Source organism: Denticeps clupeoides, unplaced genomic scaffold (assembly GCF_900700375.1).
Source record: "Denticeps clupeoides unplaced genomic scaffold, fDenClu1.1, whole genome shotgun sequence".
Classification (NCBI taxonomy): domain Eukaryota; kingdom Metazoa; phylum Chordata; class Actinopteri; order Clupeiformes; family Denticipitidae; genus Denticeps; species Denticeps clupeoides.
In genome coordinates this window covers 17591-44242 of record NW_021629767.1, presented here as the reverse complement: position 1 = coordinate 44242, position 26652 = coordinate 17591, and the positions used below count along the sequence as shown (strand labels likewise).

Below are 26652 nucleotides of genomic sequence, written 5' to 3'. Positions count from 1 at the left end.
CAGCTGCAACAACTGCTTTGATGTCCGCCCTGCCTCTGGATGTAACGTAATGCATAGGAAATTGTAGCCCTTGAGAGAAATCGGCTATTGATGCCAAACTCTTTGTCTGCCAATCGCCTCCATCGATCACCTGTAACACTGTGACCATTATGGAGCAGATGCATGTGGGGAGCACTGATACTGAGACGGAAAGGTAATGTTGGTTTTGATAGGATAGTAGCAGCACAGCTGGTTGTGTACAGAGGTGGGTAGAGTACTATTTTTCTCAAGTATGAGTAGCGTTACTCCGAAAAATGAATACTCAAGTCCAAAATAAAAGTAGTCAAAAGAATGTAGCGATGAAATTGCTCAAGTACCGAGTAACCGCTGTATTATAATATCTTGTTTATTTTTTAGAAACTATGCATTCAGAAAGAGATTCCTTGGTGAGATTATGGGGCCGCTTTCTTAACCGCTAAGCCACCACTGCCCCATGGCAATATTTCTTATATATATATATCATATATATATATATAAAATGAGAGTTAGCCAATAAGCACCCAGGGGTCACATGAATTAGAATGTGAAGGCTGTGTGCACCTAATAATAAACTTTTTAATAGAAACGTCTGAGCAGACTTTATGAAAATGAGACTTTTGGTGAGGAGGTCCCTCTCTGGCGAATCCCCCGGCCAGCCGTGCCGTCTGTTTTACAGTTTGCTCTATTCTTAGCCTCTGTGTGTGCGCCCATCTCGCCCTCAGATAAGACTCTGTCCTGGGACAAAGGCGCCCCAGAAAACAGTCATTGGGTTCGAAACCTCATCTCGTAATTGTCAGTTAGATAAACTCAGGCTATAACCCCGCCTTTAATGATCCTTTCAGGCGCTGTGAAGACCTCGCTGTGGCTTTCAGTAGGAGGTCCAGGGTAGAGCTCACACACAGGACATCATTATTATTAAATAGCTTTTTATTTTGGAAAGGCATGAATCAGTTTGAGAAAAAAAAAAAAAAAAAGAGAAGAAATATTGTGAATAGAAAACATAACACGATATATATATATATATATAATGTTGGTTTAAAGCAATGAAATAACTGCACTCGTTTTAACATTCTTTCATAATGACACCGCTGACAAACTGTTGGATGAAAGAGGAATCATTTACATCTACTACCAACACGACGTGGTCATTGTCCCGTTTTAATGTTGACAGAGGTCACAGGTCGTCTTTTTCTGACAACATTCTTCTCTGGACAGACAGCTACACAAGGGTCATGACTTTCAAGGATGCCGGCTGGAACCTTCTGATCTTCTTCTTCAGGGCACGAGAGGCCTTGATTCTGCAAGTGGATGCAGCAGGCCTGGCGGACCGAGTCAGAGGGAGTCCAGCTGCGGTTGGTCCAAGCGCGGCCTCCGCCCAGACCAGCCCTCCCTCCTGCTCCTCGTCCTCCAGGTCCTCCTCGTCCAGGGACAGGCTGCTGTCGGAATCCGTGTGGGACTGGGAGTCCTGGCTGGACTCGCTGTCGCCATAGCGGTTGGTGGTGTAGTCGCTGAGCTCATCTCCGCTGCTCTCCACGATGGTCGAGTGAAACAGGGAGGCGCACTCAGCGGAATATTCCGAGAGCACGGACTCGCACCTGGGAGGGTAGCATCTGGCCGCGCCCAGGAACGGGCCGGGATTGTAGCCGCTCTGGTTGGATGGCTGGAAGGGCCAGTGGCCCGACTTCGGCCTGGCGCCAACGGTCCGCGTGACCGCTGACCTTCGCGTGGCTCCATGGACCGGGACGTCTTTCATCCTCTGCTTTTGGGAACCAGCGGCCGGGTGGGACGACCAGCCTTCTGATGGATTCAAGTGATTCGTCCTGCCTGGGTCTATGGCTGTGGGGTCTGAGACGAGGTGGTGAGGGCGGTAGGTCTTACTGGACCTGCTGACTTGGTGACCACAGGAGGCGTATGGAGGTGTAGGAAGTCCAGAGAGGCCGGAGTGCTTTCCCGCGTTGGAATGTTTCGGATATCTGTCCCCACGCATTCTGGAAGAGGGCTCGAGGTCCCTCTCCTTGGAGGACGGCTTCGGCGGTTTAGGCCCTCTGGGCTTGTCGCAACTTCTCCTCCGCAGCTTCGCTGCTTTCATCTTCTTGTCCGCATGCCCCACTTTGACATGCTGAGACCCGGCGGGTACGAACTGGGCGCGGACGAACGCCGGCTTGGCCGAAAGCTCTTCGGAAGGACAGGCCGGCTTCTGCTTCCTCTCCGGGGCTTTTGGGGTCTCACGGCTCCTCCCACTGACCTCCTCTGCCAAGGCCGCGACCTCCGCCGTGGTGGTCTGTGGTGCCGCCTGCTCGCTGGCCCTCCTGCCAGCATCTGGTCTGCCTGGCGGCTCGACGCGGCTCCCTGAACGCACCGCACCGGAACCTGAACCCCGAGCCGGCGGCCGCCGAGCGAAGCCGACCTGGGGCCCGTCTGGCCCGTTATCTTCCCGCACGCTGATCTTGCTCGCGCTTCGCTGAAGGATCTTGTCGATGTAACCGACGCCCTTTGTAGCCCCCTCCTCGGCGCCGCGGGCCACCGCCGGGGCGGCCTCGGTGACGCTCGGGCGCCGGGTCCCCCCGGCGTCCGCGCAGGGAGAGAAGATGGGGCTCTGGAGGGCCACCGCGTGGAGCGGGCTCGGGTAGTGGTACACTTCCCCGCCGCCGCGGGACACCAGGTCGTTCTGGTACCTCAGGTCCACCACGGGATTCCTGAGGCTGTAGGTCAAGGCCGAGCCACCGCATCCCGGTCCTGGCGCCGTCACATGGTCAAGGTCACCTGTGCCGTGCAAAGGATGCGTCGTCGTTACAGGAACCGCGACAGGAAGGGAGCAGTAAAAGTTGTTCTCACCCGTGGAAACCGGCCTTCGCCTCGCCCGCTCCGCGCTGGTCGTGCTGGTGCGTATGCGGCTGCCGCCCAGACGCGCGCCCCTCGACCTGGGCGGGTCCGCCCGGGCCGCGCTCTCGTCTGCCGAGCGCCGGCGGCACGACTCCGCCTTGGGGGCGGGGCAAGCGGACGGCTGGAGCAGGTTGGTCTGAGACGACGAGGAAAGGCACTCGCTGTACACGGACGTACAGGAGTTGGACAGGGACCCGGAGCCGCCGTCGCTCAGCTCGTAGAACCCTGCGGGGGGGGGGAGACCGTTTTAACGCAAAGTACGTCACAAGTGGGCCGTGATCGTCACTTCAGCACAGCAGCACAGCTCACAGTGCACACAGTGAAATTTGTCCTCTGCATTTAACCCATCACTGTGGCAGTGGGCGGCCATGACAGATGGTGCTTTGCCCAGAGGCACCTCAGTGGCACCTTGGCGGATCGGGATTCGAACCGGCAACCTTCTGATTACAGGGCCGCTTCCTTAACCGCTAGGCCACCACTGACCCTGAAGTGGGCTAAAATATGTAGAAATGTGGCACATGTGGCTAGGCCACCACTGCCAACAGTGAAAGCAGAAGCTAAAGGAAAAACGAACCGGAACTGGGCCGACTGTCACTCTCCAGATGCTCGGTGGAAACCTTGCACACGTCCAGCTTCAGCTCGTTTATCTGTTGGTCCAGCTGCTGCAGATGTGTCTTCAAGCCCACGTCCTGTTTTCTCACCCGGGTCTGCAACACAACAGGACCAACAAAACCGATAAACAAAAGACCATAATTATCAAAAGGACAGTAATCTAGATAATAACAGCCCATTGTAATGCCGGGGAGATTTGCCAGGATTTATGGGCCGGGTAATAGGGAGGAGGGCGAGTTCGGGATCACTCCTGGTTATACGATGGGACGAAAACAAAGGAGGAGGGTGGTTGACCATTAACTTGACAAAAGCACTGGGGGGCATTTTTTGAAGATTGAACTCTTTCATGGCACGACATTTTCCATTAATAATAAAAAAAAAGGTTAGTCTGAAATGGGTTAGTGTATTACGCCCAGCCATGTGTTGAGGTGGAACAATCTCTTCGCGTTTCGTTGTCCTCAAGCAGCCGGAGGAGCAACACTTAAAAAAATAAAATAAAAAAATCACAAAAGCCCTCTGAAGTTCTGCAGTTCTACGACGGGGTCAAACTTATGCCGTGTGTTCCATTCTCATTAAAGCGGGTTAATGATCAGTGACCCCCCTCGGAGCCTTCTGAATTGAACCTTGGTTTGTGACCCTGTCCGACCCCCTGCTGCGCCCACGAACGAACAAGTCTCACGTCTCGAGTGCGACCGTTTACAGTACGGCTGCATTTATACATGCACGCTGGATATTACATTTACAGCATTTACCAGACGCCCTTATCCAGAGCGACTTACAGCCAGTAGTTACAGGGACAGTCCCCCCCTGGAGACACTCAGGGATAAGTGTCTTGCTCAGGGAGACGATGGTAGTAAGTGGGGTTTGAACCTGGGTCTTCTGTGTCACCCACTAGGCTACTACCACCCTACATTGGATATTGCAACTGGAATTCTCACCAGCTGTTGCTTAAGTGCTGTTAAAGTCGCCTCCAGCCTCTGCTCCTCGGTGATCTCGCCGGGAGCCACTTGGACGAAGGGCGTCGGCGGCTCGGCGAGGTCCAGGCGCAGCGCCCAGGTCACCATGTCGCGCTGCTTGTCCCGGAGGAAGCGCAGCTCCTGCAGGCCCGCCAGCGCCGCCCGCAGCCTCTCCCCGGCCCTGCCGCGGTCCATCCCGGCTCCAGGCGCCTTCCTGCCGAGCATGTCGTCTTGAAGCCCTCCGCGGAGCCGCGGCGCATTTGTAGGGCGGGGGGCCGGACGCGGCCGGCGTTACCTGGGATGGGGGCGGGGCACGTCGAGGCCCCGCCCACCGCTCGGAGCATCAAGGCGGGTTTTCACCTCCTTTCCACGTTACCCATTTAATAACCTCGTTTAGAATTACGCCGAATAGAAACATTGACAACATGAATACATTCTGCGGCATTCCTGGTGCTGTTCCAGGGCTGTGGAAGTTTATTAAAGTGCCTGGAGCTTTTGTTAAATCTGCATCTGCATGAGGACCGCTGGTCAGCGACAACATGCGTTACGGTAGCGGCCTCTAGTGGTCAAAACGGGAAACCCCCGTTTTTCGGCAGACCAAATGTTGGGAGATCTAGCAAGTCCTCACATTTTTGGTATTGCGAACAGTATTGCAGTGGGTTACAAACAAGTCTATGCACAATCATGGCCAGTGATTCACTCGGTGATGTCTGTGTCTTATGTCTGTCCACGAACATAATGTTTGCTTGCATTTGAGCTTGCTTACTTTTTTTTTTTAGTTCAGGATGCATTTCACTGCAAGATGTACTGCTATTACCTAAATAATCTAAATATTTTTACTGGGATTTTTACATGGCATTGCAAAAAAAACAGGCGTGCAGGTAATAGCTTATGATGATGGCATTATATAACCTAACCAAACAGAACATGGAGATAAATAAATAAGTTTGAAAAAGCCTTCCCTGTCACAGCTAGTAATTTATGCATAAAAAACCAGACATTCTATCAAGCACTTTGAGTCTCTGCCATCATGGAGCTCTACATTTCTGTATTCAGAAAAGGACCATATATTTATATTCAATTGTTGGAGTGAATAAAATCTTTTTTCCAAGGTTCAGACATTTAAATAACAACAACAATATTTATTTCTTATAGAACCCAAAATCACATGCAGTCTCAATGGGCTTTGACAGGCCCTACAGTTGACACCCCCCACACTTAAATGTTACTTGCCCTCCTCCATTCGACTAGCCGAGACTACCACCACCTTTAAGAAACAGTTGAAAACCCGCTTATTCAAAAAGTATTTCAGACAAATCGAACAGTTACACATGCACATGCGTACACACTGCACAAAATAAAATAGAAAATATATAATAATAATATATATATAATAATCCGAGCATGCTCTTTGCTGACAAGTTGGGCCTTATCAGGGCTCTTAGTTTTTTTAAACTCAAAATCTATAGAAATTGAACGAGAATTTCTGGTGTCTTCCTCCTGTAAGTCGCTTGGATAAAAACGTCTGCAAAATAAAGTAAAGTAAAGTAAAAAGTTATCTTAAATGGATTGAGTGGTGTATATATTGTATTATAATCCATCCATCCATCCATCCACCCACCTTTGGTATTCAGCATTGTAAGACTATACCAGAAAAATAAACAGAATAAAGAACACTGTAATTGTGTATAGTGCAGGGAGAGACCTGTTAGCTGATTGGTCAGTAGATGGCAGTGTAGTGTTGGAATGGACAGTAAAGGCCTTCAAGCGCAACCTTTCCAGATCCAGCATAATTGCCAAAGTCATTAAAATATTTGACGTCTGACAGAATTTTAGTCCTTATTTTAGACGTCCAGGTAATATCATTTCTATTCAAAGAGTCATCTTGAAATGTTGTGCATCCCATATGCTGAATAAAAGCCCAGAAGTGTCATGTGTACCTTGAAATGTCTGACATTGTCAGTGTTTATGTGTTCATGTACATGTCTATGAGACATAGAAAGGGTCCAGGTGGGAGTTACTTTAAAAAAAAAAAAAAGGTTTCTTTAATCTTAAAGCAGCCGGTCTTCTTCTAATCCAAAACCTAGATTGGCATTAAGATGAGTGGGGAATGTACAACGCAACATTGTCCTGCCAGGATCCCCCTTTGCCCTCATTGCCATCAAAGCACTTCCTCGGGGTGACATAATACATGGTGTCAGGCCACGGGTGTGCCGTCACGTAATCAAGGGCTCACACTGACGGTGCGGGGATGTGGTTGGTTACACCTTGTGGGCTCTCATCTTGTCATCTCACTTAACCCCACACACTCTCTCCACCACACACACACAGAGATACATGTCCCCTCAGGGCTCTATAGAGTAGTATAAGAAAACAAAAGCGTGGCATTGTGGCTGGATCTCTCCCTCCCTCCCTCTGCCTGCACACGGACCACAGAAACACTTTATTGTCCCATGAAAGAGACTTCCTTGCGACAAAATGGAACAGGAAGAGAGGAAAAAAAAGAGAAAGAAAGGGTGATAACGCGTACCTGTACTGGCAAACAATGGGTGGCATTGGCACAGGCCGGATGCGTGGGGTGGAAACGCGGTATCTGCAGTAAACATGGGCTGTTGTCACATGTGGGACCATCGGCCCGGGATGAGCCCGTCCTCAGCTCCGAGCGCATGAAGAAAACAAGCCTGAAGGGACGGGTATCTGATATCATGTGGCAGGTATTCGCCTGAATAATGCTATCGTTCGGCTGCTTTTGGGGGGGGTGTGCGCGCTCACAGAAGTGTATTTATACATAAACGCGCGTGTTTGTGTTAGGCCTGCGCGTCGTGGGGATTCCCATGCTGGTTTTTCGGATTGAAACCCACCGTCTGTAACAAAGGCCACGTTTCCAAAGATCAAAGCCGCTTCAAATTCCGAATTCCTCTCCTTTTTTATCATTTTTATTTTGACCTTGCCCACATTTTCAATGTACAGTAACATTTCTCGAAATAAATATGAAAGATTCAGTCTGCATGAAGATTATCATTTTTAACAGATATTTTTACGCAACCTTTGCAAATTACAGCTTTGGCTGCTTCTTGGGCAAAATGACTAAATCCATTCAGTTGAATAACACAGGTAAACATCAATTTTCTGCCACAGATGGATTAAAGTGTCAAGACCCAGATTTTTAGAGAAAAAAGTCTACAGTGAATTTATTTAAAAATGAGAATGAAAAAAAAAAACCTTTAACCCCATCCGATTAAAGACTGTATAAAAAGAATGTACATCCATATCAATGTTGCCGTTCTGGAAAAGAGGACACTTTCAGCTAAAACAGGATTTGCAATCGGCCATTTCAATTGAACAAACCCGAGTGCTTCCTGATTGGTCAGTCTTCTAGTGTCATGGTGCATGGTGAAGTGAAAGCGATTGCCGACCTTGGCGGTTCAGGTTTTGCCACTGAGCAAAGCACCGTCCCCACACACTGCTCCCCGGGCGCCTGTCACGGCTGCCCACTGCTCACGAAGGGTGACGGTTAAATACAGAGGACACATTTCCTTGTGTCACCGTGTGCTGTGCTGCAGTGTTTCACAATGACAATCACTTGACTTTCACTTTTCAATTTTTTTAATCCAAACCAGCGTCTCCTGGATAAGAGATTTGTGTCACCAACTGGTGTTAGTATGCAATGAATGAGCCGTGAATAACACTATAAAAAAATCTGACAAAACTATAATCATCATTACTGAACAATGTGTAAAATTAACTGTAAAAAATGTGAAGTTTACCTGTAGTTTACCTGTAACTTTGCATTTCTTGCCAATTTAGCATGATAAATATGTTTTTTTTTTAAACAAATTATTATCAGTCACATTTATATTTCCAGTTTGTATCACAATGAGCGTTCGAAGAGGAACAGCCTGGTTGCCCCGTGGTGACGCAGGTGCTCTGGCTCTTCGTCGGCTCTTCGTTCTGCCCTCTTCACCCCGTGGGATGGTCTGAACAAGCAGCCCGGTCCTGCTCTCGTCCTACAGCCGTAACAGATCTTTACTGTACCGCAGATGATTGTTTAAGGAGAAATTTGTAAAAGATTCCAGGGCCTGTGCGCAATGCGCTGTCACAGATCGTTTAACTCGATCCTGTCGCACGTCTAATTATGTCTGTTTTAAAGCATTGGTGGAAGATTGGAAGCAGTCAGGTCGGGTCTGAAACAAATACTTTTTGACCTGAGACACACACCTGCAGGCTTGGATGTGGCTGCCAGGGCACGGTGCGTGAAGTATTACATCTGATAAAGAAAGTTGCCCGTACAAAGACGAGTGAACTGATAAATCTGCAGATTTCCTTCAAGATGATGGCGTGGGTTTATTTAGCACAACTTCACGATGATCCATGAGGTGAGAAATTTTTTAATTAACCAAAACCTTTTGAGCTCTGTCCTTGGGGCGTCCTGGACGTCCACGTTTTCTGTGCGGCCTGATGCTGGCTTTCAGCGCGATCCTTATAAATAACGTGTACGCCGTGACGTGCCTTGTTGAATTTACGAGTGTGTTCTGCGTCACACTCCACTCACTTCATGCACTTTTATATAAATCACGAGCGGATTTATGTGCACGGTGAAAGGGCTCACGCTTGTCTCTAAAAGGCGCCATTTACCTCTGAGCTTTTTTTCAAAGACGGATATAAAAATGCCAGGGTCCGTGCGGGAGTCGCTTATCTTGTGTTGGCCCCTTGCAGCTTGTCTAAGGTGAGAGTGTGGGTTTGGATGGGATGCCGTACCCTACCCGTGGTTCTTTAGGAACATGAACCAACCCTAAACCTGGCAGCTATCAAAGACTTACTGAAATTCATGCTAATGGGATTCATCCACGAACCTGTTTACATGTGTCTTTTATTCAATCTGAGGCTTTGAAAGTGGCACGATGATACGAATACATAAGTAGATACATGTCATTTGAAATGTGGCATTTTAAACCCACAAATGTGCCCTGCTCATTGCAGGCATTGTGAACATTTGTTTCAGAAAAACACCACAAGTCAGTTGTTCATACTTTTAGTAATTTACATTTACATTTACAGAATTAATCAGACGCCCTTATCCAGAGGGACTTACAATCAGTAGTTACAGGGACAGTCCCCCCCCGGAGCAACTTAGGGTTAAGTGTCTTGCTCAGGGACACAATGGTAGTAAGTGGGATTCAAACCTGGGTCTTCTGGTTCATATGCGAGTGTGTTACCCACTAGGCTACTACCACCCTTTAGTACTGATGTTGAAGTGAACCTTTGCCATTGGGATGGGGTCAGACCAACAGTGACCTTTTTACGGCTTTAGGGTGAAGGGGAGAAATAAAACGATGATCTCTGGAGGCACGGGAGGACAGGGAGTAAAGCATGATATTAAGCAGACGAGTTTTAACCTGTTTTAAGATGTGTGCACCTCTTCGCCCCCAAACTTGGTCTCCCCGGTGAAACTAAACTGTTTTATTATCGGCACAGACGGGCCAAGCCAGAGCGGAAAAACTATTCTGTTGCCCTCCTTTCTGCTCGGCATCTCCATTAAAAAAGAACCTGTGTGGTCTGGAGCCCGTTTGCCATTCTACTTCCCGAACAAACAAGATGAAGGTGAGTGGGAGAATGAGCAGATGTGATCCTCATCCCAGATTAAATATGCACATCTCCTCGCCTGGCCCTCTTGTAGGCGTCATGCTTGGTTGCTACCGACACAATGGCCTTACATTTGAATGTGGCCTTCCAGTATTCCCAAGGATTCCCCACTGTGTCGCAGCAGTCCAAGCTGCCCAATGTGGGATCATGTAAACGGACCCGGCATCGTATTTATATCTGTTTTTATACCTGGTTGTTAATCTGGAATGTACAGCCATGACAATTGGTATTTCACCTCAGTAGCCCTGAGGTTTACTGGTGGTTCACTTACAGTTAACACTCATAAACTGGCCAACAAGCGCTGATTTGATCTTAGCAATTACACATGTTTTGAATGGCTTCCCCATCTTAAATTATTCAAAATCCCCGATAGGGAAGACAAACGAACTTGGGAAACAATGAGTTCATTCAACTGAGCAGCGAATAGCTCTATGATGAGGAATTCCCTTTGAAAAGCTTGACTTGCATCTAATTCACGCCATCTTGAGCACGGCTTTAACAAGGAGGAGCACATGACTTGGGGTCAATCAAACACAAACCGAAATGACAGCACAAACACAGCTGGGCCCTGAACTCTCACAGCACGTTAATAAGCCCGCGGTCGTGTTCATCTGCAGCGGCGCTCGGTGCTCCTCGCCAGGTCCTGCTTACCAGTCTGGAAAATTGTGATTGTGATTGTGCAATTATGACATAATTACGACTTATTAACTGGGGAACTCGTTTGAATGAGGAGGTAGCATTTGGACAAATGGGATGACATCTGCTGCAGATGATAACTTGAAGATTCGTGTTCATTTATCTGACTTCATATGCATGAAACAGGTTACAGATTTGCCAAACGTTTGAAAATATAAATTCCTTAGGTCCTAGATACTTTCAACTTAGACCCTTTTATAATCCCCTTCTTTGATAAGGCTATTCAAGGAGGATGAGGATGCTGCACGTGATTAGTGGACAGGTGAATGTATCCAACATCTGTGAAAAGCTCTTTAGGGTTGATATAGTGGCCAAGCGGGTAAGGAAGCGGCCCCGTAATCAGAAGGTTGCCGGTTCAAATCCAGAGCCCCCAGGGCACCGCTGAGCAAAGCGCCGTCCCCACACACTGCTCCCCGGGCGCCTGTCATGGCTGCCCACTGCTGATGGTTAAAAGCAGAAGACACATTTCGTTGTGTCACCGTGTTCTGCCCTGCAGTGTATAACAATGATAAAAAAAAAACTGTAATTTTCTTCCACTTTCATCCATGGATGCACAGCCCATTGTGGTTCTTTGTGCTGAAATGAGCAGGAAAAATGCCAAAAAAAGCCCAGCTGTCTGCTACCTGTAGCGTATTTTGTACCAATAAACACCTTACGTCAAAAACTTGCTCACAAATGAAAAAACACTAAAGTAGAGCTGGAACATCTGAACTGTGCTCATGTTCGCACTGCGTTCCGTTTAAGACCGGACCACACAGGAGTTCCTGCTAATCGCATAAACACTCGAGACGCAAGCGGCACAAATATCGCCATTTCTTCTGACTCTTTGTCTACAGGCAACCGCCGAGCACAATGGCCCGAACAGGTTCAACCCTCCCTCTCCACAGTGAGTAGCTCAGCAAAGTTATTAAGTTATTACCGCGATAATGCTTGGCAAGTGCATATAAATTCCCCAGCCTCACTTTTTGCATATTTGACCAAAGACCAAAAAACAGCAGTTAATGTCTGTTTTAAAGACAATGACCAGAGGTGTGTAGAGTAGGCAAACATTTTACTCAATACAAGTATATATGTAAATATTATAAGTATATAATAATAGTAAGTACAAGTAAAAAGTAGTAATTAAAATTAAACTAAAAGTACAAATCTATGTAGTGATGAGACTATTCAAGTACAGAAATATCTCATTTATTTTTGGGAAATGATGTAATCAGACTGAAAAAAAACTGTGCCAATTCTAGTATTTCCTTACAATAATAATTGGAACTTATTACAGGATATATATTTATAGTAATTAATGGACTAACTATCTTCTATATGCTGATGCTAATTCATTCCTGCACAGAAAATGCATAGTGGTATACTTCTGAAACGGTGTCATGGGATTAGTTTTGCTACGTCTGAAATGGTGCGACATGAAGTGAAGTGATTGTCATTGTGATACACTGCAGCACAGCACATGGTGACACAACAAAATGTGTCGCTTCCTTAACCACTAGGCCACCACTGCCCATAGTCATGTTATTTAGATCTACTGGCGGCATCTGGTCAAGTGTTGCTCAATGTACATGGTGGGCAATTTTTATGGATACACCTTAATAAAATGGGAAATGTTAGTGAAGTTGAACACATTTTATAAGTGGTCAGAAATTTGTAAATAACTCATGAAAGAATAAATTTACGTTAAAACCAAGCACACCATTGTTTTTCTTGTGAAATTACCAATAAATTTGATGTGTCACATGACCCTCTTCCTATTGAAAACAGGACGTTAATATCACCAAACATTCCCATTTTATTAAGGTGCATCCATTAAATGGCCCATCCTGTAGTCACAAGTATACTCAATTAAAAGTAAAAAGTATGGCGTTGTAAACCCACATTTTTCTTTGTCTAGCACTTAACAATTTCCGAGCATGTTCTTTTCCTGACAAGTTGGGCCTTATCAGGGATCTTACTTTCATAAACTCAAAATCTATAGAAACCAAACGAGAATTGCTGGTGTCTTCCTCTTGTAAGTCGCTTTGGATAAAAGCGTCTGCAAAATAAAATAAAGTAGAGTTAAGTAAAGTAAAAAAAAGTTTTCCAACTGTTACTCAGGTAAAGGTAACAGAGTAAATGTAACTCTTTACTACCCGCCTCTGACAATGACTAAGGCTTGATAACGGTAACGGAGCAGAGCAGATGGATTCTATAAAAGTGTCTGTCTGTTTTCTCAGCCTTCACAGCACAGCTGTACATGTCATGGATGCACAAACACGGACGTATAGCACTTGCAGAACATTCGGAATTCCCGACCAGGCCATTTCAATCCCGTGCCCGTGGCGTTATTTACCCGGAGCGGCTGATGCCATGAACGTGTTTCTCGATGTGATTGGGTGCTGAGTGCCTCATTAAAAAGCGTCATTAAAATGGGAGGAATGGGGGGGGGGCCTGAAACCACGGCAGCCTCAAGACGAATTTTTTTTTTTTTTTTTAAAGCCGTGAATTAGCGGCGAGCGTCGAAGGCCAAAGCACTATAATGTAGCTCTTTTCTCGGCGGCTGGGACTGACGCAGGGAGCAGAGGGCCCGCTGCCTGGTACAGTGCAGGCTTCTGTGCCGCGGCCCAACCGCAGAACCCTGTCACCTTGGCACGAAGAGGAAGCCCCTCTGTGACAGCTCTCCTCGCCCCCTCTCTCCCGAGCCACCAGCGCCCGCCGCTAAGCCATGCAGCGCTGGGCAGGCGCCTGACTTGCCCCTTTCTTTCGCTCCCCAGCCAGTATGTTTTCGCAGGTTGGGGTCACAGGCGAAGTCCGACAGACACAATGGACACAACGTAAACAGCGGAGCTCGGAAGCCGGGTTCCTGTGCCGCGAGGCCTGGCCCCCCCGGAGATCCCGGAGACAGTTAGAGCCGCCAGTGCTTATGTTCCTCTAAATATCTATCGGGATCTGATCAAGCGAGATGTTGTGAGGTCAGGGTAGCGCGGGTGTGTAAACTGTGGGCCGTTGTGTGCTTCATCCATCTGTCCAGGTGTAGTAGGCTGCTAATTGGCACGATATTCTATGTTTGTTGGATGTGAAAAAAAAAGGGACAAAGAGGAAAAAACATAATTTTTTTATTATAATAGCAGGATTGTTTCTTGCTCCGCACAAGGTAATAATGCAGGAATGTGTGATATCAAGATGGACTCAGATAAACTTCATTGCTCAAGATGTCAGCGATAAAGGACATTATCATGTCACGATTCATCAAAGCAGGAATTTTTTTTTACTTGTGAGACAGACTGAGCAATGCTCAATTCATTTTGCCCTCGGAGTACAATCAATACATTTAGGGGAGTAGTAGCCTAGTGGGTAACACACTCGCCTATGAACCAGGAGACCCAGGTTCAAATTCCACTTACTACCATGTGTCCTTGAGCAAGACACTTAACACTGAGTGTCTCCAGGGGGGGACTGTCCCTGTAACTACTGATTGTAAGTCGCTCTGGTTAAAGGCGTCGGGTAAATAATGTAAATGTAAATCAGTGTATTTCCCAGGCACGTTCTTATTAGAAGAACTATAGTACCTATCCGGTCTATAGTACCTGTCCTTTCCATATAATTCTCTCCCTGTAAATTTGTTTTGGTGATTAGTAAAAGGGATTTTATCAAATTCTAAGACGTGCGAGATGCAAGAGATGCGAAAATGGATGCTGATTAGGTGAAATGGAGGCTAGCCGATTATGTTTATCCCGCTCGTTTCCCCACACATTTCCGTTCCCTCTCAGTCTAGCAACCCTTATTAATTTAATGGGATTTCAGAATCCCTCTTCTTACCTTCAATAAAAACATGAAACCTTGAAATGTCATCTAATGGATGGGGAAATTTCTGCATTGCACAAGTCATCGAGAACATTTTTTTTCATTTGTGGATTTTTCGCTCAGCTCCCACCACTCTGATACATGAGTCCAAAAAAAAGAAAAGAAAAGCCACTAAAATGCAAATCCAGTGCCGACTAAATAACGAGACGCAAAGGCAAATATCACAGTTAATGTTTGGTGAGAGGACGGTGGAAGGGGGCAGTGTTCACACATAAATAAATCAAACCTAAGAAGCCAATAAAACCCCTCCAGAAAGAGCATGAATGCTTTCTTGTCTTATGAAATATTAGGCTATGCAAGTAATCCTTTCGCCTGGAATTCTCTGCCGCGGCAATGGCCAAGTCGTGTCAAGCCGTCAGCTCCATTTGCTGCCGTGCACAGCCCTCTCTATTTGTGATTGATGACCGTGGATAGGGCACGAGCCTCGAACACTGGCTGATTCTGCTGCGCCTGGAACCTGGCACTGAGGATATCCTGCAGAGTTATTAATGTCTACTGGGATTAGAACCAACAATGCTAGAATATTTTGGACTTAATATCGATTAAACTGGCCTAAACACAGTACATTTGTCCTATGTGAAGCCACAACGAGCCTTCAACATGCTGCCATTGACGTCGAAGGCGCAGAAACGAATGGCCAGACGTAGGACTTGATGTGTCACTGAGGTTTGGTGACCTGTGGCCCAGGTAACGGGACAGTGTCGAGCTTTCAGCAAACCACCTGGCTCATATTGACACTCTTAATGGCTGCATTTCTTACAAATACCACAACCTAAATGTTTTCTTTGTAAACTTGGTGTAAGTGTCGGAGGGAGGCTAAACAAAACAGTCCACACAAGAGTCGATTTGTGGACTAACATCTTGTATGTTTGCCCAGCAAATGTTGGCTTTAATAATTAATGGCAAGCCTTTTCCACGGTGTACTTGTGCATTTTTCAAGTCAATCAGTCCTGCATCGTAAATTGTCCTCTAAAAACCTGTCAAACAAGTTGCCTTCAAATTCATCTTGCATTCGGGCAATATATCTCTTCATTAATGTAAAATGTCCAATACTTTTGTATTTGTTTTTGGCATAAATAACCATCCGTAATAAGTGGTATATTTCTTTTTTTTACCACTTTTTTGTATAGTTTTGTGCAGTCTTGTTTAGTCCTTTTTTCAGTGTATATACTGCAACCGTGCACGTTGTCAGGATCCGGTCCGAAATGGGGGTTACTCCGGTCCGGGATCCGGAGTTTCATTGTCCTGTGTAATGTTCCCTAATCGTTTTCACCTGTGTTTAATTGTATAAAGCTGCCCTGTTCGTTTCTGTCCGCTGTCAGGTCTTTGAAGTTATGTTCCGTGTTCACCAGTGTCTACGTCTCGGATGTCTCCCCTGTCCTGTGATTCACCATTAAACCCCGGTTTCGTGATGTCAGGTGAAAGCGTCCTTCATTCCTCGTCTCCTCGTCACTCTTCGTCCTCCTCTCTGTGCACCCGCCGCGTCATGCCCGCATGGACGTGACACACGTGCTGTATCCGTATGCACTGTAAGGTCTGGTAACACTATGCTACTGTATGGCCTGCTTTTTTAAATGCGTTCTTTAGTTGAATATGATACCTTTCTTCAGCACTTCTGGGTTAGATGCTATAACTCCTGTAATGATGCTGAATCTCCACCAATTCAGTACAATCTGCACGTGCTCTCCTCTCTGCCCATGATTTTTGCTGAGCTGCTTTTTTTGAGAGTCATAAATGGCCTTTTGCACACTCTTCGTCCAGTGTGAATGTTTATGTGTTTGTACGAGTGCAAATGAAGCGTCCCATCTTCGACTTTGGCCTTCTTTCCAATGCTGCACTCTTCACCTTCACAGATGCCCCAGGACGTGCCTCATGGCCTCAAAACCACTGTGGCTGCTCTTGCGGCTCTGTCTGCGTTTTGTGACCGAAGCAGAGTATACTGGGAAGTATTTCAAATAAACACAGCCCCGAAATGTACAACTGATTGTCGTGCCAAGATGAACCTGAAGCCATGCTGGGCTTGACCTGGACAAATTTATTAACGACAGGTTTCTTAATCCATGGCTCAGATTCAGACTGGTGCTTCTGTGCGGTAAATGGTCCTCTTAGGGAAATTTTGAAAACTTTTATGCTGACTTGAGTGGCACAAACAGGAACATTTTCAGTGAGGGACACTAAAAATGATGAATGTTTTGGGAAGGCCCCCTTCTTCCACCCTCTCTTGCGGGTGTTTATGCGGTCCTGGCCCCCATAATGCTCAGCGGAGGTGAGTGAAAAACTCCCCTTGGGGACGATGGGAGCCCCGACGCCCCTCACATCTGAAGAGGGGGCTAATGGGTAAGCAAACATGGTGATTACCCAAACTCGTTTGGCTGCAGCCAGAGAGGTACATGTCCCAAGGCAGCCTGAAAAGAGCATACACATCCATGAATGTGTGTCTCTGTGAGAATGTCACTCTGCGTGCATGCATATGTGTGTGCATGTGTACTCAAATGAGGGTGTGAATGTGATCGAGTTTAATTTGTGCACAATCAGCATCTTTGGGACACGTCATTTATTGATCTGCACGTACATTTATTATTATATAAATGTATTGTAGCTATTGTGTTATAGCTATTGGAGACCACAAGGGGGCAATATAAAATACATTGCTCTCCTAACAACTTGCTTGCATGTTCACAGGGGACCATCACAGGTATTTAGAGTATGTTGAATTTGGGTCCACACGCCATGGTTTACAAAGGTCAGTGTTTCCAGCAGTAACTCTTCCCTTAGAAATTTAAGGGAGCTCGTTACAAACAACGTCCTCAGAGGATCTAATAATCCTTTTTTTATTTTATTTTACCCTTTTATCTGGAGGAACGACATGCCATAAATGATTGGATAGGTCTGACCATGAAGGATTAAGCGGATGAGTCCTTCTTGCCCCATAAACAAGGTTGTATTTCTGGGCTGCCTTTGAAGGACCCTCTGAATTTTGGACAGCCACTTAGGCCACATCTGGTCTTAAAGATGCGGCCTCCAAAGAATCTGACCCCTGAATTGAGACAAACCCCTAGTCAAAGATGGAATCTGCTGTGGAAGATCCCAATCATGCCTGAAAGAAGCATAATGCCTGCGGGGTCAAAATGACCAGGGGCCATTCTGTTTAAATATGTGGGAGAATGAAACAGTATCGTCAATGGTATTTAGCATCTCAATTAACACTCATTATAATACCATTGACTAAGATGTGATCCTGTTGACGTAGCAGCTAATGATATAAATTTAGTTTAATTAAACCAGAAAAGATTGTGGGTAGTAGCCTAGTGGGTAACACGCTCGCCTATGAACCAGAAGACCCAGGTGCAAATCCCACTCACTATTATTGTGTACCCGAGCAAGACACTTAACCCTAAGTTGCTCCAAGGGGACTGTCCTTTGTAAATACTGATTGTAAGTCGCTCTGGAAAAAGGCATCTGGTAAATGTAAATGTAAGATTCTTATAATTTTTTTTCTAGCCATAATTACAGTTATTCCATATTCAACACACTCTATGAAATAAATATGTGCAGCACTTAATATAATACCAGAAAATATTGTGTAGCACATGACAAAATGCAATACCATTTAAGTATTGTAGATTATGGTATATATATATATATGTATATGTATGTGTGTGTGTGTACGTAAATGTACACAATCATTCAAAAGTTTAGGATCAATGAGAAATTGCCTGGTTTCCATTAAAAAGGCATGAAATAAGTTTAAATAAGTTTGAAATAATGATGTAGTCAAACCCACATCTATTGATGCAATTTGGCCAATTGTATTAACTGTTGCAATTGTTATCAGTCCTGCTTAAATAAGTAAAAAGGATTTCAAATAAAAAGTGACAGACTTGGTTTAATAAACACAACATTCCTTGCTACATGTCTGCAGATATTCCATCATGAAAAGTCATTTACAACATGAACAATATATGGACCTTTTACCAATTTGAAAATGAAAGTGAAGTGATTGTCTCACCCGCTAAGCCACCACTGCCTCATGATGATGACTTTTTGAGTACTTTTTTTAATGTACCTTCCAATTGCTTCCCATCCAAAAAAACATGTATGGCCTTAAACATTTGATCAGTAGTAAATGTATGTAATATAAATATCCGGTGCTATATTTTGTTAAAAGGTATGCTGGACCATTTATGGACGGTCTAGTGGGTAAGTAGCCTAGTGGGTAATACACTGAGCAAGACACTTAACCCTGAGTGTCTCCAGGGGGGGACTGTCCCTGTAACTACTGATTGTAAGTCGCTCTGGATCAGGGCGTCTGGTAAATGCTGTAAATGTAAATCTTAATGTATGGATACATTGTAACAAGTCAATTTCAAATAAAATATGACTGTAACGAGCTACAGTAAATCAGGGACTCTCTCTTATGTAAACTGCACATCATACAACTGCACGAAGTCTTTTATTACTTGTTTTGAGACGCCTGAGGCTAGCATCGCATCACAGCCGATCCCACACAATTCTGCAGGCCTAATATGGCCTGCCTGGCAGATTAACGCACCTTGGAAAGCTTGGAGAGGACGCCTTGCCCTCACCCAGGTCCACCAGGTAGACTGTATAGGTTAGAGGAACCCTATACGGGCAAAGGTATGTCAGCCAAGCGCGGCTTTGCCTAAGCCTGCCTGCAGCCAGGCGACCCGGGCCGCACACCTGCGCTTTTCCCCGTGTCTGTTGTGACATGCTGGACAGCTCCGAGATCGTCTCTATCAATAACAGCACTGTCCGTGCCGCCGGCCTTGTCAGCGCGCCAACTGCAGCGTGTCGCCTGTCTCTCGGCGGATCTCGTCCCCACCGCCGCGCATTGTTGCGTTTCCCGCCACATTTTCCTCAAGCGACCTTCCTCCGCCTCTCGCTCGGCCCCCTTTCTCCCTCTTTTTCGTGAGTTCAGTTCAAAGTAGGAATGCAAGCACATTCTCGGGTCTTTCTCTCTCGCCGCCTTGCTGTGTTTCTTCATGGTTGCCCAAGCCCATGTACCACAATTCCCGCGGAATTGTGGGTGAAAAAGCCCTTTGTCTCGTTCAGAGTCGAATGATCTGCCCGACGTGCTACTGGCCAGCAGCACCTCATGTTCTTACACTTCACTGACCTTTTAGCATTTCTCCTTTTTTTCTCCTCCAAATCACATTTTCTCCCATCCGCACTTCAGACTAAGCCTCCCATTGGTGGTACGGTGACAGTGAGTTGTGTGGGTAGAAGGACAAGGACAAAAGGTGTCTCTCGCCCAAACCCAATTCTCAAAGGAAATAATCCATGACCGCTGAGAGTCCTCGCTTTGTTATGCTGGGGTGTGTAAACTTATTCAAATGCCTCCATTGCTAAATTGCATATATTAACAACACAGGGCAGCAACAGCAAAAAAAAATAACAATCTGTGATCCCTTTGAGGTCCCGTGGGACGTCTTAATAAGACACTTCTCTTTTTCTGCTGAAAGATCACAGTGGTCATTGGTCATTGGTTATCTCAACAGCGCCGGTCTCTTGGCCAGACTGTCTAACCCCTGAAACAGACATTCAAACCTAATGCCTTTAAAGCAAACCTTTGACAGAGGACACATATAACCTGACTTCTAACGTTTTTTGGGAGTCAGGGGTGGAGGGGGCAACAAGAGCCCCTTTGACACTCTTTCAGCAGGGATTACGGCGGCTGCCCGCTCGCCGAGTCTGGACAATGTGACTGTAATGCCTCCGAGATTTGTAGCTTTGCTGGATTTTTTAGGGGCTAATAACAATTCTTTAAGTCGTGTTTTTCTGACAGTGGGTGGGGATTTTAAAAGCCCTGAGAACTTTAAGTGTGAATAATGCGGGCGGTTAGGGGTTACAACCCATGGGAGAATCCAAGTGGCAGGGAGTCTGCGGCCAACAATCCTCAAGTCACCATTACTCTAGTTGGCTTTTAAAATCTGTCATGCTTAATGTTATGTAATGTGAATTTGGCATACTTGCCATATTGGCCTGAATCAACAGCATGTGAGATCCACCAAGTCATCTAAATTCTCATGTCATCAAGCCACGCTGCATCAAGCAGCAAATGGATGAACATGGTAGTTGGCCATTATACTATAAACATTCGTATATATATTACTTTTTTTATGGTTTGTGCAACAATTACTTGTTTGTATAATTTACACAACATATCAGTACAATTTGTATTTGCAAAATACAAAACAAGTACGACTTCGCGCTCGCAGGTTGGTATTTGCGAGAGCCCTTGGATTCCTGAAATTGCATACAAATCAATTGACGCATATTTCCGTTTAGTATTTTGCAAATGCAAATAGTTTTTAATGGGTGTAAATTGAGAACTATATATACAAGTATATATTGCGCTATTCCGGCTCCACATGCTGCTTTATGCTTTTATATCATTTCAGCTGTGTTGTCTGTTTTGGGAAATCTGAAGAAAATTCAAGCTCGTCGTCCTTGCGAAATTGTGGATTTTGTGGAACTCCGGCATTCATTTGGAATTACGCCGCATGGTAATTAGAGTAGCTGTTGTGCTTCCATGGAAGTAAAAAAAGGCCTTGCCTGGTGGTCCAGAGGCATTCCTGTCAGTTACCTCCCGCCTCGGTAACGCACCTGCTTTGTCAACAGCAGCTCCCTTTCAGGTATGGCTTGGCTCTCCGCGCTTTCATTCAGACCGTGGATCTGCCGAGTCTTTCTTCACCAGAACAATGCTATCTCTCCAGCCACATGCAGATGCTGCACTAAGCAATTGTTAGCAAGCCTTGAAGAAGAAAGCGATCTTTGAAGCCCGAAAGATGCATCACAATCTTCACTGTTATGGTCACAACAGCCCCAGGCCAAAGATATTGAACGCTAATTGAGATTCTTCTACTCAATTAGTGGCCAATAAAGGGAGTTTAAATGCACTTTAAATGTACAGTATTGCATTTGCTCAGTCGTGTATTTATATTACTGATTTCAAACGTGGGAATTGAATACTGTATAAAATTAATATGTGCCTTGTGTTTTGTCAGGTTAGGGGTTCTAACTGAGGTCAGTGTGAATAGGGAACTGGGACAATAACACAGTCAAAAACAGAAAGTGAGTCAGTAATTGTGGCAACTTGTTTTACTGTGTATGATTAACCCAAATCAAACAGGAAGGAAATTGATCCTATTAATATTAATAATGATAGTAGTGAAATGACAGTACAATAATGTTGAATATTGTGGGTATTATTTCACTTACAGATTTATGTAATTATACATATTTATTTTTAGATGAGATAATTAATGTGAGATTAGTGTTTTTTTTTTTTTTTTTAAGGTATTGGTACCAGTGGTGACCTTTTTGCTGTGAAGCGGTTACGAGTCTCTTAGACCGCGTGTTTACCACCATGTTCATCTGTCCATGTCTCCGAGAGAGTGATTGTTTGCGTTTTTTCCTTTTCTTCCATACCTCCCCGCTCCTGCTCACCCTCCTCCTGCCCTCCCGTCTGTCGTGCACCTGTCTGAGGCAGGCAGCTGTGGGTGGGCGGGACTTGGCTGTCAGAGGAACATTCCAGAAGAGAAGTCACCCCACTAATCCCTCAGAGCTTAGGGCCCGGGACGCCCACCCCAATAACCACTACAGCCCACCTCCTCACTGCCCCTCGAGCCCTCATCCATGCTTCCCCTTCCCGAATCACTCCGCCCGACCACGTCCACCCTCGGCTCCACCGGGCAGCCGCTTTCCAGGAGAAAACGTGGATTCCGAATTAGCGGGATTAAAGAGAAACCACCCCACCCTTGCCCCACGTTCAGAAAACCCCCCAATAGTTTTAATCCTCACAAAAATTTGAGAATGAAAGCAAATATTGTTTTTTTTTTTCTTCCCCTGCTCTGAAGGGCAGTGGGGTGAGTGAGGAGCTGCACCAACAGAGCATCAGGGCATTGTGGCCGCTGCGTTTGATCTTCGCTGTTCTGAATTTGTGCAAAATACATAGGTTCTGAGATCCAACGTAAAAGAATACTATTTGGATTCATCAGTCCCAAATACCAGTTATTTAAACCTAAATGGATTGTGCAGGAAATTAACTGATTATGTAATTATAAGACAGCAGAAGTGGGGCCATTGAGTGGGAAGTGAAGGGCCATGTGAAGTCTGGTCCATGGAGAACTTGCCCTATACCACAGTGCAAGAGGAGCCTTGGTACCGTACAATGGTGCAGTGGAGAGCGGCGTGGCCTCGTTCCTCCGAGGTTACACCTTATGTGTGCGTCATTTGCACGCTCTCCTCGTGTTGGTGTGGGTGTCCTCCTGCCGTACAAAAGATTGGCAATTCTGAAAGATCTGTATGTGTGAGTGAATTACGCGTGTGCGCCCGCCCTGGATGAGTCCCCGCCCTGAGCCCAGTGTCCCGGGACCCTGAGTAAAAAGACTAGTGGTTATGGAAGGAGTAAGGAGGATTTTTTTTATATAGAACAAAATACAAGAGAAATTCCAACAGATCATATTTCACCACAGTTACTCAAGCACATTACACCCCTGTTTAATTCTTTTGATCATATTTATTTCAATGACCTTTTCCGCTGTGTTTTTAGAAAGTCTAATGCCATGCTGTATTATGCATTCTGCATTCTTCCCCATTTCACAGGGAGTCTGTAATAAATATTTTTTAATTAGCTCGTGTTTGAAGCCATATGGTGTTTGTCTGTGTTCAATAACTTGATCACAAGTTATTGAGCTTTCTTTGGGTCTTTAAATTGATTCCAGTTCCATAGTTTCCACCCGAATTGTGTGAGAAGTACAGAGTGTCTCTGTATAGGACGTTTTAGTGTGTAGTTCCGTTAGCTGAAATCATGGAAAGTGCATTTTAGCTCGCTTTGATTATAACCTCCACCCAATGCATCACTTCAGGGGTTGAGTGAGTGATGCTGTTGATGCCAAAGCCAGTGTGTTTAAGTGCAAAGGATCGGTTGACTTCCTGTTCCTCAGCCATGTGTGGAAAACCGCATTTGCATGAATTAATCGTGCATTATGTCCTGAAGTAGGCCGGTTCCTCGGCCCCAGGTCTCCTTCATCTGCTATTTACCTACACTGGAGCAGCCCTGAGTCAAAGGGACGCCGTGGTCAGGCCAATACTCATTAAAGCCTTGATGGGTTTTGACAGTAATTTCTGTCCTCATGGTTTGCCAGTGGTGGGATTCGGTGCCTCCTTCTTGCCCAATAAAACGTGTGCAAGCACACTGAATGGCGCGTCTATACCAGTTTGTGTGAAAAGTGGCATGACCTTTTTGCAACATGGTGTAATATGTTAATGCGTGAACAATGCCTTGAGTGTTTTGGTGCCGAACAAAGGCTACTATGAACAAGCCCGGCAAAAATGACACGCTGATGGTTTAACTTGTAGTCGGAGAGCAACCGTGGAACTGGATGAGGCCGAGGAGGCGGGTGTGATCAGCGGAGAGGGAGGAATAGAAGACTTAGAAGTGGAATAAGGAGGATGGACAGGATTACCTCCGCTTTGTTTTCTGAACTCCGTGCAGCCGTGGCATATTAAACGCCTGCTCAGGGGAAGCGAATGTGGTTTGTGCCGGGCACCCAGCTAAAGTGGCCAAGGGTTCAGGTCACTGGTGTCAAGCTGCCAGCTGAAGTCACTGCAAAAGCTCTAACAAACACCCGAACGATAGTCCTGAAATAATCACAGTACAACATTTGAAAGTTTGATTCTTTTAAAGCAGCTAAATGTGATTACTCGCCATTCCTACCATAGGTTGTACTCTGTGTCCAAGCTCTTGGATACAGTACAGCATGTACGCAAAATGTCAGTCGTTTCGCTGAGGTGTGCCGCTACATGCAAGAATAGCATATTACTCGCTCGAACAATGCAGTCCTTTTAGATATAAATAGAGTTCAGAGGGTCTGGGGATAATTCCCTGCTTTGGTGCAGATAAAGTGGAATTCCCCTGTTTTACATGCATATCTTCTGAATTCTGCTCTGTTCTGCTCAGAATCCAAAACCAAGGTGGTGGTTTAGAGAACCATTCCAGTAATGGAATATAAAATAGTCATAATATTCTAATGTAGTCCATCATAAAACCCCTGGATATATTACTGAGATTAAATTTCATTGCAGCTAAAATCTTGTTAAATCACAGTTCAACTTTGACACTTTTGTCTGCTTTTGGGTGCTGAAAAATGTAAACGTTTCTTAAATTTGAAACTCCTGTTTGTGCTTATTTATTGTCCAAAGTGGCATTTTATTTGGTTGCAGGGGACTGGGTAGATGCCATAAATCCTTAATCCACCATTTTGGAGACCTTAGTTGGTAATCTAGCCCCTCTGTTCCCCAGGCCATGGACTAGATTGCATCACAAAGCCTGAGACTGATCTGCTAATCATAAATTACGCGGTGCATTAGACTGGCGAGGTCATCTCGAGGTCATCGGCTCTAGAGGTGGCTACAACAATGCAGTGTAAAAAGTACAGCGGCGTAGAGCTACAGCAATGGTGATGTTGGGTGGGGCAGCGAGGGGCTCAGGTTTTACAAATCACTTCAAAATTTCTTCCACGATTGTTTTTAGAGACAAGTTTCTATTGTACGTTGGCGTTTTAATCCGCAGCTGCTTCCCATTGACATTAGTGACATGTGCGTGATTACAGGAGACTAGCCAATCAGGACGCAGCCAGGACTTCAGGTGAATGGGTACTTCTGTAATCCTGCCTTCTCAGACATGGATCATCTAGTCAATACATAAGGCTCAACTCGCCTTGAGTTACAAAATGTAAAGAGCAAGAGACGATGCACTCGCATATATACAGGGAGTGCAGAATTATTAGTATTTTGTCCACATCATTCTCTTCATGCATGTTGTCTTACTCCAAGCTGTATAGGCTCGAAAGCCTACTACCAATTAAGCATATTAGGTGATGTGCATCTCTGTAATGAGAAGGGGTGTGGTCTAATGACATCAACACCCTATATCAGGTGTGCATAATTATTAGGCAACTTCCTTTCCTTTGGCAAGATGGGTCCAAAGAAGGACTTGACAGGCTCAGAAAAGTCCAAAATAGTGAGATATCTTGCAGAGGGATGCAGCACTCTTAAAATTGCAAAGCTTCTGAAGCGTGATCATCGAACAATCAAGCGTTTCATTCAAAATAGTCAACAGGGTTGCAAGAAAAACCAAGGTGCAAAATAACTGCCCATGAACTGAGAAAAGTCAAGCGTGCAGCTGCCAAGATGCCACTTGCCACCAGTTTGGCCATATTTCAGAGTTGCAACATCACTGGAGTGCCCAAAAGCACAAGGTGTGCAATACTCCGAGACATGGCCAAGGTAAGAAAGGCTGAAAAACGACCACCACTGAACAAGACACACAAGCTGAAACGTCAAGACTGGGCCAAGAAATATCTCAAGACTGATTTTTCTAAGGTTTTATGGACTGATGAAATGAGAGTGAGTCTTGATAGGCCAGATGGATGGGCCCCGTGGCTTGATTGGTAAAGGGCAGAAAGCTCCAGTCCGACAAGGTGGAGGTGGTATCATCAAAGATGAGCTTGTGGGGCCTTTTCGGGTTGAGGATGGAGTCAAGCTCAACTCCCAGCCCTACTGCCAGTTTCTGGAAGACACCTTCAAGCAGTGGTACAGGAAGAAGTCTGCATCCTTCAAGAAAAACATGATTTTCATGCAGGACAATACTCCATCACACACGTCCAAGTACTCCACAGCGTGGCTGGCAAGAAAGGGTATAAAAGAAGGAAAAACTAATGACATGGCCTCCTTGTTCACCTGATCTGAACCCCATTGAGAACCTGTGGTCCATCAAAGGTGAGAAAGGAGGGAAAACAGTACACCTCTCTGAACAGTGTCTGGGAGGCTGTGGTTGCTGCTGCACGCAATGTTGATGGTGAACAGATCAAAACACTGACAGAATCCATGGAGGGCAGGCTTTTGAGTGTCCTTGCAAAGAAAGGTGGCTATATTGGTCGCTGATTTGTTTTGTTTTTGAATGTAAGAAATG

The 26652-nt window shown here is 45.6% G+C and overlaps 1 protein-coding gene across 1 annotated transcript; it reads right to left on the bottom strand.

The window, feature by feature from the left end:
* Positions 1-1078: 1078 nt before the first annotated feature.
* LOC114773748 (dapper homolog 2-like) lies at positions 1079-4694 on the bottom strand. Its single transcript, XM_028965908.1, has 4 exons — positions 4452-4694; positions 3476-3608; positions 2854-3126; positions 1079-2781 (listed from the first exon to the last, which is right to left on the bottom strand). The coding sequence occupies exons 1-4, from the start codon at positions 4692-4694 to the stop codon at positions 1238-1240; spliced, it is 2193 nt and encodes a 730-aa protein (XP_028821741.1). The 3' UTR covers positions 1079-1237.
* Positions 4695-26652: the final 21958 nt, after the last annotated feature.

Excerpts from the sequence above, each read along its gene's own strand:
- LOC114773748 (XM_028965908.1), bottom strand. The coding sequence starts at position 4,694 with ATGCTCGGCAGGAAGGCGCCTGGAGCCGGGATGGACCGCGGCAGGGCC. Across the intron at positions 3,609-4,451 it reads CAGCACTTAAGCAACAGCTG|ACCCGGGTGAGAAAACAGGA; the intron begins GTGAGAATTCCA and ends GTTGTGTTGCAG. Across the intron at positions 2,782-2,853 it reads GCGAAGGCCGGTTTCCACGG|GTGACCTTGACCATGTGACG; the intron begins GTGAGAACAACT and ends TGCACGGCACAG.